The sequence below is a fragment of the Desmodus rotundus genome, chromosome 1 (genome assembly GCF_022682495.2).
Source record: "Desmodus rotundus isolate HL8 chromosome 1, HLdesRot8A.1, whole genome shotgun sequence".
Taxonomy (NCBI): Eukaryota; Metazoa; Chordata; class Mammalia; order Chiroptera; family Phyllostomidae; genus Desmodus; species Desmodus rotundus.
In genome coordinates this window covers 95,225,921-95,238,217 of record NC_071387.1, presented here as the reverse complement: position 1 = coordinate 95,238,217, position 12,297 = coordinate 95,225,921, and the positions used below count along the sequence as shown (strand labels likewise).

Genomic DNA, 12,297 nt, shown 5'->3' with positions numbered 1-12,297 from the left:
AGTGAAAGTTAAGCGGCAGTGAAACTGGCCAAAGGAATTTCGGTTCCTCCCAGCAACTCCGGGCTTTGACTACAGTACAGTCCTTGGACGCCCTGGGCCCCTCGCTCCGCCCACAGAGGGTAATTAGACCGTACCAGCATGACTTTTTAGGGGTGAAGGTAATCGTGGGCAAGTCTTGTAGAGCGAATTGAAGTTGCTTGTTAGAAAAATCATGATTATATAAATTATTTGAAGATTTTAGTTGATATGTTTCCCTTCTATTTGCTCTGCTGTCTTTGCTCTCTGAAGAATGGTAGGAGTCCGGCCATATTTCCCCCTCTGTTTTCCACACTTGGTACATTCCTTCGCGGAATGTAGGCGGGGAGACGTACATAAACCCCGACCCAGGCGGCGAGTCTGCTCAGTGCTCGAGGCGTCGCTACGCTGCGGTTTTTGAGTCTTAAGTCTCGTGTCGGCCAGTGTGCGCGTGCGCCGACATGGCCTCAAACGGTATGTAAGGGCGCGAGGCGGCCGTGGTGCGCAGACCCGGGTCCTCGTTCCTTCCCAGCTGGGCTTTTGTTTTTTTGGTGGGACCTGGGCGGCGATCGCGTGTAGGATCTTCGCGTGCCAGCGTGGCGGGAAGCAGCGGGGAAGGATGGAAGGGGTAGGCCTATGTCGCCATCTTGTTTTCGGTTCTCTGGCGCCTTGTGCGGGGCGGGACGTATAGTCCATTCGCAGCCCCATTCTTTGAGGTGAGGGTTGGGAGGTACGCTGCTTGGTGATTTGAAACGTGAGATACTGATGTAAATGCCCGGTCCCTGTAGCCCTTTCCCCCATGGTTCCCAGCCCCGCGTTCGGGCCCGCTTTGTCGCAGTGCTGCATCCGGGCACTCGGTGCGCGCACGCGCTGTGCTGGCCCCTCCCCTCTTTTTCGCGGCACGAACCCCTCCTCCCACCTTGAGTTGGTCCGGCTTTTTGTCGCGAGACCCTCGCTCGGCTGGGGATTCCGCGGTGGTAGTCCGGTGTGGACCTCCCCCTGCCCCCTCTTCGGCTCCCTGGAGAAGGGGCGGGAACCACTCCTTTCGCGCCTCGTTTGCCACGGAGCCGGGGACGGAGGCCCGAAATCCGGGCCGCGTGCCCGCTTAACGGTTGGAAGGGGGTGCGGGGATCCTGAGGGTCGGCCGACGGACGTAGGAGCCTTGTTTGAGCGCTTTCCCGCCTAAATTTCCTCTTTCTGAGGTGGGAACGGAAAGGAGCGCCCGTTCGAGGCCACACCCTCTCCGGGTCCCTATGCCTTTTCCTGCGGGGGAAGCGCCTCGTTTACTGTGCGGAGGAGAGGCGTTGATAATGGCTGTTGCGTCTTCATTATGACGTTTTAAAAGCTATTTCGCTATCTTTGGTTTGTCCAGTTCCCCTCAGCCCCGGGGAAGGCTGGGTGAATGAGAAATGGATTCAGTTGGAGCCACAGGGCTTGGAACATGAGTACCAGTTGATTTGTCTCCTGAGGTGAACACTTTGGTGGTGGTCTCTGTCATTTGGGGTCAGAGTTCTCTTGGTTACATGGCTTTGCATTAAAAATCCACTTCCCAGTCTCCAAGATTGGGCAAAGGATGGAATGGCCTCTTTGGAGACATTCTTGTCCTTTTGTTGAGAGAGTGGCCACATCTAGAACACTGTTGTCTCCTGCTCCCAAGTTTAATTAAAACCCATCCCAGCCCTGGCTGGCGTGGCTCAATGGATTGAGCACCAGCCTGCGACCCCAAATGTCCCTTGTTTGATTCCCATTCAGGGCATGTTCGCAGGCCAGGTGTCCAGTGGGGGGTGTGGGAGACGCAACAAAGAGATGTTTCGCTCCCTTCGTCCTCTCTAAAAATAAATAAAATCTTAAAAATAAAAAATATAGATAGTATTAACAAAATGGGTTGTTAAAACCCATCCCACTAAGATAGCCCTGACTTTAGCTTGACTCGTGGGGGTAACTTCCACATAGAGTGGGCGTGAAAAGGAGATGTGTGTAAATTTCTGATATCAGTTGAATTTGTGGAAAATTGTGGCTTTCCCCAAAGACTCTTGGTTTTTCCAATAAAGCCTCTTGGTCTCTATAGAAATTGGCTTTTTTCTTTGCCTTATTGTGTTCTATTCTCTGAGGGATGGCTGAAGGTGATGATCTGTTTTTCTTTTCCAGACTATACCCAACAAGCAACCCAAAGGTGAGTGTCATTTCTGGGCTTCCAGAGTTTATAGAGGGCAGAGGTTGCTGAGGGAGTTTGTCCTGATTGCTGTTTTTTTCTTTTCTCCAGCTATGGGGCCTACCCCACCCAGCCTGGGCAGGGTTATTCCCAGCAGAGCAGTCAGCCCTATGGACAGCAGGGTTATGGTGGCTACGGCCAGTCAGGGGACACTTCAGGCTATGGCCAGAGCACCTATAGTTCTTACGGACAGACCCAGAACAGTGAGTCTCTTTAAGTGGGTCACCCCGCCTCTTCCTGCTCTTTCTGAATCTTGCTTTTCTTAACCCTAACCAGTGCTGAAATGTTGAAACTGTTTTCCCTTTTCTAACCCTTAAAACTCTTTGGAGTCTGAGTTCTTTGAAACAAAAATGCTTCTTGGTTTCTAATTGTTTCCTTTTATTTTTTTTGACTTTTTACTTATGGTGCAGTTTTCCCCATTTCCCCTCAGCATGAAAGAAAGTGAAATGTGGGGGGAAAGTATTCACTAAAGGGAGAAAGTTTTAGGCTTTTAATACAGAACAGGGAGGCTGTACAGTCTCAGTGGTAAATTCCATTGAGAGGTGGAATTTACCCTGAGGTCCTGAAGTGTAAGTAATGTGGGTTGTCCTATTTGTACTGTAGATATGTGAGCAGGTTAAAAGGATGTTAATGAATAGGGATCTCTTAGGCTGTGGTTAGTGGTGGTCTTGGAGACTGGCTTTGGGATGGGTAGGATGAGATTGGAACTATGAAGCTGGTATAAGTTGGAGCGTTATTAGCCTTAGGGTAGAAGAGAAGGGTAACTTGACTCTGAGTTGCAAGATTTCTAAGCAGCTTCTAAGATGCGTTTAAAAAAAATTAATATAATTTTAAAACTTAAGATTTTTCTAACTTGCTTTTCTGAAAATCCATTTATTAGGTTAAGAGACTGACTTTTAAGTATGGGTAGTATTAGGTAATACGTAATATTATTTTCAACCCATTCCCTGCCTTTTCTCTTAGCTTTTGTGATTTCCTTTTTCTTTTCTATGTAGCAGGCTATGGCACTCAGTCAGCTCCCCAGGGATATGGCTCAGCTGGTGGCTATGGTGGTAGCCAGAGTTCTCAGTCATCTTATGGGCAGCAGTCCTACCCTGGCTATGGCCAGCAGCCAGCTCCTAGCAGCACCTCTGGAAGGTAAGGAGATTTGGGGGTGAATTGATACTGAATGATAATGTGATCTGTAGTAGGAGCAATTATAAGGAGTAATGGGGGGCTGTTGTCTTTGGGTTTAGAGTTCAGAGAATGGGATGTACTGAAAGTGAAAGGAAAATGGGGACATGCTGGCATTATGGTTCTGTCTTTTTTCCTTTTTCTTAGTTATGGTAGCAGTTCCCAGAGCAGCAGCTACGGGCAGCCCCAGAGTGGGGGCTATGGTCAGCAGTCTGGCTATGGTGGACAGCAGCCTAGCTATGGACAGCAGCAAAGCTCCTATAATCCTCCTCAGGGCTATGGACAGCAGAACCAGTACAACAGTAGCAGTGGAGGTGGCGGAGGGGGTGGTGGAGGTGAGAAGATGTTTTCAGTTTTGTCTCATACCTATTTTCTGTAATATTCTGCTTGGGCCTTGCCCTAAAAGAGCTCTTACAAACCTTGATTTCTTATTCCCTGGCTGTCTTTTTATTTCTATTCATCTATTCCCTGGTGGTGTTGAACTGTTTCATATACTTCACAGTTTTTTTTTTTCCTCTTAAAGTATCTTTTCTTTCTGACAGGAAGCTATGGTCAAGATCAGTCCTCCATGAGTGCTGGCAGTAGTGGCGGTTATGGCAGTCAGGACCAGAGTGGTGGTGGTGGCGGTGGCTACGGGGGAGGCCAGCAGGACCGTGGGGGACGAGGCCGGGGCGGTGGCGGTGGTTACAACCGCAGCAGTGGTGGCTATGAACCCAGAGGTCGTGGAGGTGGCCGTGGAGGCAGAGGCGGCATGGGGTAGGTGTTTTGTGAGCCAGGGAATAACATCATTGGGTTGGGGGTGTGTGGTGGGTTGCATGAATCTTCAGTCTCTTAGAGCATGGTTATTCTTATTCTGGGGATTTGTCAGGGCTTTGATATGGGGGTATTGACTTGTTCCTCCATCCCCTTTTACTTTTGTGAGAACTGGGGAGCCTGAACTCCCACCCGTACCTCTGAGTACTGACATATTTTCCAAAGGAAAAGGAAAAAATATATGGGTGTGTATGGATTGGAGTCATTGATATCCTAGGCAAGAAACGTGGAAGTAAAGGCTTCTTTCTCTGCAAGGGAAACCGATGATCCCACTCCTGGTAATAGGGAAAGTTGTTAATGGTTAACCTGACTTCAACTTCCAGGAATTGGTTACTCTTCCCGTATTTTCTAGTCATTTGAATCCATGAATTTGATTTGTCATAATTTGACTGACAGTGATGATTTTGTTTGTGACTTGGTTTGTGGGGCTAATGAAGTGTGCACACCTTTTGGACAAAATATACTTGACAGTGGTATCCCACATATTTGCTCCACTGTTCCCCTTCTCCTGGTTGCTTGTCCAACTGGACCTTCTTCCCTTCCTGCTGTAGTTGTTGATTTGAAGTAAAACCTTAGATTTGATGTTAAAGCATACGTCAAATCTGTTGGTAAATATGATTTGAAGGACCATACTCTTGTCTCCCTTGAAAAGGGGAGGAATGTCAGTGTGCTACTCCTTTTTTGGAAAAAATAGGTTTTTAAAGTAGGAGTTCATTAATGGTAAGTATTCAGAGGTGGGTGGGGGTGATCTCAAAAACCATACAAAAATGAGGAAAACTCTGTTGTGTGCGTGTGTTTAATGCAAAACTTTAAAAAGAAAAACAACTGTTATGTGACTGTTAACTTGCTCTGCATTTTATGTGCCACAGGTATGAAAGGTGACATTGCAAAATACTCCGCTCTTCTCGCAGTGTAGAAGGGGTGACCCCGGTGGTTGGGGGAAATCAAAAACAGCTCAGTAGTTAGGATAGGGCTTAGCTAAGTTTGTCTCGCTTTAAGGGGAAGTTGCCTTTGGTTTTGACTTTTTATGGAATGGGGTTGGGTCTGCTTGCTGCTTTCAAAGCAAAAACCACAAAAATGTGTTCAGGGCTACCCCAGCCTGGTGTGAAATGTCTTCTGGGTAAATTGGGTAGGGTTTTTAAACCAACTACTACTGGGTTGTCAACCACTTGCGACAAGAGGAAAAAACATCTGCTACGTCGGAAGAACAACCAAGGAGAATGGGTCATTTTTTTTTTTTTCAGAGGAAATAGATCTATAACCTTTTCAAGCAAAATTCTTTAAAAAACAAACTGTGTCTAAGAAATTGCACACGTGTGTGTGGCACGCTGAGAGGTCAGACAAGGTTGGTCAGGAAGGGGAATGTATTTTAGCAGCCACTTGTATCTTTTTCCCAAAACACATACCCTTGTTTGGGGAATATTAAACAAAAAAAAAAAATACGCCCGTTTGTAGCCGTTGGAAGCTTCATGTCCTTTCTTCTAACTTGTCTTCTCCAGCGGAAGTGACCGTGGTGGCTTCAATAAATTTGGTGGTAAGTGAACAGAGTTTCCAAAATTCCCACCTCCCAGCAATGCTTTGTCTGATTGTTCATTTGCAGATGTTCTAGCGTGTTTTAAGTGTCAAAGGTTTTGAAGTGTCCAGAACCACCTCCAGAAAGGGGTGGGGTAGAATGCTACCTGCTGCCATAAGTGTGCTAACCTGGAGGCAGGCAGGGTAAGACTCAGCAGTCGTCTTGCACCAAATTGGTTTGACACAGGTTAATAAAAGGTGTTTAATAAGGAGTGTTGCCACACCTGGCACTTAGTGACCACAATTATGCAAAACTGGAGAGTGTGCTGGAACACGAACCAACTTGGCTTTAGGATCTTTTTTGATCAGTGTGTTCAAGGTGTGCATGTGGTGTGTGTGTGTAACAACCTCCAAATGTTTTTAATTTTGGGAGAGGGATATGAAATACTGCCCTGCCCTGAGAATGGTGAAGTTGGTATATATATGTATATATATATATATAAAAAAATACTGAATGGTGTCAACTAAATTCTACATATACGTATTTAAATTCAACTCACACGGGCAAATAGAAACTAGCTGTGGGAAGGAGAAGGTGTGGACTACAAGAAAAGTTGGGAGCATGTGTGGCTCATGGGAAATAACCAGGTCTTAAACAGCATAAACTGAATTCATGAAAAATGGCAAATTTGAGAAGTCTCCCAGTAAGCTGGAACTTTTCTGGTTTGGTTAACTAACAAAAGGTTTCTTGGATTTGTCTCACCATTTAAAACCAAAGGCCCGGGTTCACAATTTAGGTGTCATTGAATGTGGGTACAATATTTATATATGGTGAATTCAGAGAAACTTTGGTCAAAGATGGTCTGGGAAAAAAATAGGCTGCATTATGGAAATAAGATTTCTGGTCTGTTCCCTGGGACATGCTTTAAAAACAATAGTTATTATATATGTTTTTTTTTTTTAATTTTCCTGTGGTTTTGGGGAAACTTAACATGGTTTTAAGAATGGTTTCTAAAGAAGAAATTAAAAATTGTTCCACGAGGAATAAGTGTCTTTGGTGTTAAAGTTTGGAGAAACTGGTTGGATGTATATCACATTGCTGGTGGTGAGCCCATTTCTCTCTGGGGTGAGAGAACAGGGCCAAGCTATGAGTTGGTTTGTTGACTTCAATGGGTTTCCCTCCTGGCCACCCCAGTCTTTGCTGGGGACATTTCCCAGCTTGAGCTGGGGGAGGCAGCATTTTCTGAAGTGTGGAGTTGTCCCTGTGGGGACTCAAGTTACATACAGATGTTAAGAAAAGGGGCCTGTGTCTTCTTTCCCAGCCATGCCTAGGGTTTTCTCTGGGCAGGCAACACAGGACAGGGTTTGGAGTGAGTCTGTGAGCACTTACTTGATATTTTGCAAGAGTATGGATTTGGTTTTAATTTTTTTCCTTGTCTGTCTCTCTCTGTTGACTAACGGTTCATCTTTTCTTGTTTTTTTTTTTTTTTTCCCCATGTCACTTAAGGCCCTCGGGACCAAGGATCACGTCATGACTCTGGTGAGTCCACAGGTGGTGTGAAAGAATGGCTTAAGTGGTATCAGGACTTGTTCTGGATTTGGATGTTCTTTGAAACAATATGAAGACCAGGGGTAGAGAAGGAAAATGAAGTCAAGGGAGTTTAGGTGTCTCTATAGTTACCAGTGATTTGTATAAATGAGCACATATTAGCAATAACTGATGGTTTTCTTCATCAGCAATGTAGTAAGTCTGGCCCTGGCCCACCAACACCCTGGCCCACTCATTCCCCAACCCACCAAGATCTGGCCAAGATTAGAACATTACCAGCACTTCAGAATCCCCCTGTGGCACTCCCAACCATTGAGCGCACCCCCCAGGGGAACCCCTGTTTTTACTTGTTAAACAAATTTATCGTGCCTCTTTGTGAACATTGTTACTGGAGTCATGTAATAGGTGTTTTGCATTTGGCTTCTTTTGCTCAATGTTAAGTTACTGAGAATCATCAGTGTTGCTATTTCTAACAAGTTCATTCTCATTGTCAAAAAAATAAAATAAGTTTTAGTAGATGTGGGAGGAGCCACATCTACTAGCCAGATAATCTGCATATCTCACAAGTCTCAGGAATGCTGGTGCATCTATGGACCATGTGCCAGAACTGCTGGTTTAAAATAAAGGTTTTTTTTGTTTTGTTTTGTTATTTAGGAATATGTTACTGACTATTCTACTATAGTTGTCTCATTTTTTTCCTCCCCTTTACTCCCCTCTGCCCTGTACTGCCCCTCTCACTAAAGTAAAGGTTTTTTAAAATGTGAATCATGACCAAATTAGTGAATACAAAAGAAACATTCAGTGTATTTTTGTATTGATTATATTTCTACTGGATTTCAGGTGTAAAATAGGGCTTTTATCTTGGGGTCTTCAATTAAGAAATTTTACAAACAGCATGTAGTTATTGTGTGAAGTTGGGCAGTTAACTTGAGCCCTGTTTTCTTTAATGGTTATTAATGTGTTAGGGTAGTTGTACTCAAATTTTTAAAAAAATGAGGATGTGGATATTTTCATTTTTTTGGAACTAAACCAGATTATATTGGTTGCTTTAGAATTTTCCTTTGAATGTTTTATATCAGGTATTTCTTAAAGTTAGGTCAAGAGTCACTGGCTTGTTTTGTCTTTGCTTGTTTTCTCTCTTGTAATTCACATTTCCTTCTGCATCTTTACAAGTAGAACAGGATAATTCAGACAACAACACCATCTTCGTGCAAGGCCTGGGCGAGAATGTTACAATTGAGTCTGTGGCTGATTACTTCAAGCAGATTGGTATTATTAAGGTACTTGTGGAGCAGAGTGGGTGCTTTCTGTTAGTGTTTCAGGCTTTTGGATTCCACACATTAGTAAAAATAAGTACTTTAATGGTGTTAAAGCTTAATTTGTAGAAGGAACATTAGCTGTTGCCATTTTCTAAAAGAAATAACACAAAGGCACGGCTGATGAAAGGAGTATCTTAGACTTTTTAATTTGTAGTCTGTATCTAGTTTTATATTTTAATAGAATGAGAGACACAATCGTAGGCATTGCCATGTTACATGTGAGATAGGAACTAGTAACTGGGAAGAGAGGAGCTGAAGTATGGTTACGATAAGCCCCAGATTCTGGAGGAGGAAGGTGGAAGGTGGATACAACTATATGTCCTGTAAGCCTGATGTTATCTTACATTGCTTTCTTCAGACAAATAAGAAAACAGGACAGCCCATGATTAATCTGTACACAGACAGGGAAACCGGCAAACTGAAGGGAGAGGCAACAGTATCATTTGATGACCCACCTTCTGCTAAAGCAGCTATTGACTGGTTTGATGGTATGTATGAGCAGGCTGGTGGGGGCCGGGGAGGTTGAGCAAGCAAGCCTTGGGAAACGGGCTAAATTTTGAGGGTTTGAGTCTTTGGACATTTACTTTATCTGCTATTTCAGTAGTCTTTATTTTTGCTTATGTCTCATTAGATTATAAACCTTTTCAGAAAGGTAACCCTTGTTGCTTGTACGTAGTGTGCTTTTAGATCCACAGGTCTTGATATTATAAAAAGTCTCCTTTTTATACTTCCCTTATTTCTTTAGGTAAAGAATTCTCTGGGAATCCTATTAAGGTCTCATTTGCTACTCGGCGAGCAGATTTCAATCGGGGTGGTGGCAATGGTCGTGGAGGCCGAGGGCGAGGAGGTGAGGAGTTATTTCCTGATGCTAGTGTAAGGAGGTGATGTTAAGAGAGGGGGGAGGATTGTGAGGGCTTGCACAGAAAAGAAAGTTAGATTAACCAAATTTGAAAGGAAATCAGACCCAAACTTATCTGCACTAGGACCCATGGGCCGTGGAGGCTATGGAGGTGGTGGCAGTGGTGGCGGTGGCCGGGGAGGATTCCCCAGTGGAGGTGGTGGTGGTGGAGGACAGCAGCGAGCTGGGGACTGGAAGTGTCCTAATCCGTGAGTGAAACTTTTTTCTCAGTCTTCTTAATATGTGTGCCCTTTGTTGTGGTAGAGTTGTGTGTTTTCCAAACAGTAAAGTCATCGCTGCAATGATAAGACAGATATGGTTGAGAGCTTACCTCCTAGGTAAGGTCCCTATAGTGGGAAAGGTATTGGACTGGGTTCATTAATTTGCATTTCTGTTCCTGCCTCTGCTCCTGAGAAGCAAGCCTTTGGCTTTTCTGAGGCCTTAGGCCTCAGTTTTCTCATTATATCTGTAAGGTTACTGGAGTCTGTTCCTAATTCTAGGTCTTGCCTACTCCCTACTCCTACAAATTAATTGTACTTTTCCTCAGTACATGTGAGAACATGAACTTCTCTTGGAGGAATGAATGCAACCAGTGTAAGGCCCCTAAACCAGATGGCCCAGGAGGGGGACCAGGAGGCTCTCACATGGGTAAGGAATAGTTAGAGCTGGTAATCAGAATTTGGGATCAAAAAGCCCTTAATTTTAAGCATGGAGGCTAGGGGGAGGAGAGGAGGGCTTGGGGGGGCGCGGATATGATATTATTACATTTCTTTTGTTCTAGGGGGTAGTTATGGAGATGATCGTCGCGGTGGCAGAGGAGGCTATGATCGGGGTGGCTACCGAGGCCGAGGCGGGGACCGTGGGGGCTTCCGAGGGGGCCGGGGTGGTGGGGACAGAGGTGGCTTTGGCCCTGGAAAGATGGACTCCAGGTAAGTAAGACTAAACTGAAATAAAAGAGTAATTGAACAGAGATCACAAGATAGCAAGGTTTTGTTGAACAAAGTTTCATTTTGAGGGCTGGATTGTTAAACTGAGATTGTAACCATGGTGGGGAGGGTGGAAGGGGAGGAAAGTTAATCTCGGGAAACTAATCTGTAGACTCAATACTTAGAGAGATGAGAGGTTTCTTGGTCTAGGATTTTGGGGGTGGGGTGGGTGGAGAGGATGGTAGCTCAGACCTTAATGGATACTTTTTTTTTTTTTTTAATGTTTTATTTGCAGGGGTGACCACAGACAGGATCGAAGGGAGAGGCCATATTAGCCTGCCAACTGAGGTTCTGGAACAGCTTTTCTTCAATACCCAGTGTTACCCTCATTATTTTGTAACCTTCCAACTCCTGATCACCCACGGTTTTTTGTGTCAGACTATGTAATTGTTATCATATGTCTGGTTCCCATTAAAAACCATCATTTTAGTTAAATTTTCTTCCTCTACCCCCTCTTAAGAGGATTGATGTCTGGGTCAGGAATATGGGGTATTTTTCTTCAGGTCATCCTGCTTAGCAGGAACTGGAATAAAATGTTTGGTATTTGGTCCAAGGGAGAAAAGGTCAAGCGGTCTCCTTGAAAGTAGAGATTAAGCTTTTTCTCTCAGCACAAAGTTGGATGTATGGGTGGGGTAAATGAACACGTGATGTTATGAATTGTTGCCCCAAGTATGTCCAACTCTGGACAAATTTTACCACGTTTTATTTACATGCTGATCTTAGTGAGTTTACTATTCACAGCAGTCTTACACTCTTTAAGGACTCTTGGCTCTTGACAGTTTTCGAAGGGTGGGGCTCAAATCAAGTTTTTCTTTGGGGCAGTATTCAAATTTGACCTTGATGGGGGGAGCAAATTGGGCCCTTGGCACCAAGGAGATTAACTGAGCCACCTACTCACTGCTGAGGTTCTGTGGCCTCACTTTAAGGGCAGAAAATAAAGTGCTGGGCCATGTGGCTTGGGATCCGAAGGAAGAGGCCGATTGAGTTCTAGCGTTCCGACTTAATTTTCATTCTGAAACTGTTCTGAAGGGAGCAAACTCCCATCCCAGAGGTATGTTTGCTTAGGCCTTTTATACTTGAGGATGTTAAATTTGACCGAAGAGGTTTGGGAATGAGGAGATGGTAAGAAGGGGGACGTTTAGCAGGGAAAGGAAAGTTATATTTCAAGGTGAATGATCCTGCACCTTTAGTTTTCTTGAGGCCTGGGTAAGATAGTTGAGGTAGGGAGACTGGGGCTACCTAGGACTCATATCCCACCCATAATCAGAGGGCTGTCGTCATTGCTATTTTGAGATTTTGGGCTTGTTTGAGCTTTAATGATTAGGAGTAGAAAGCCCTCACTTTCAAGGTGGTAATGTTGGAGATGGGGAAAGGGTGGAACCAATGAGTGGAAACCTCAGAAGAGAGCCCCTCAAACTTCTAATGCCTTTCCTGACCATCAGAGTCCCTACTTCTCCCAATTCTCAAATTGAGTTCAGAAGACTTCATTGTGCCTGCTAATTAGTTGAGCATGTATTTTAGCTATATGGAATTGATTTAGAGCCAGGAGCAAAAAAAGATACTTTGCTGTCAGATTCAAAGATTATCGAGTGCTTGGGATTCCTGATTGGGAAATGCTTTTCTCTCTGTTTAAATTAAGTATGTTGTAGGTTTCTAAAGAGTTGATTGACTCATCCTGAAATCTTTAGTGACTTCAGACAGGAAAGGTATGGCTTCATTGAAAGTAATAGCTGCCTTATCCTCCCTGTGAGGGGGTGGGGGGTGGGGAAACAAGAGTATGCTGAGTGGCTAAGCTCCCAGGCAGTTTTTTGAATTGGTTT

The 12,297-nt window shown here is 44.5% G+C and overlaps 1 protein-coding gene across 2 annotated transcripts; it reads left to right on the top strand.

The window, feature by feature from the left end:
• Positions 1-388: 388 nt before the first annotated feature.
• Positions 389-10,912, top strand: FUS (FUS RNA binding protein). Of its 2 annotated transcripts, none has more exons than XM_024560420.4 (15): positions 389-489; positions 2,164-2,188; positions 2,279-2,430; positions 3,226-3,364; positions 3,548-3,735; positions 3,943-4,156; positions 5,713-5,747; positions 7,233-7,265; positions 8,451-8,554; positions 8,952-9,081; positions 9,339-9,440; positions 9,577-9,700; positions 10,039-10,139; positions 10,273-10,420; positions 10,713-10,912. In XM_024560420.4, exons 1-15 carry the CDS (start codon positions 477-479, stop codon positions 10,750-10,752), a joined length of 1,548 nt encoding a protein of 515 aa, XP_024416188.2. In that variant the 5' UTR covers positions 389-476; the 3' UTR covers positions 10,753-10,912. The 2 variants fall into 2 exon arrangements, with proteins under 2 accessions (XP_024416188.2, XP_024416187.2); XM_024560419.3 differs by having other exon boundaries at positions 3,223-3,364.
• Positions 10,913-12,297: the final 1,385 nt, after the last annotated feature.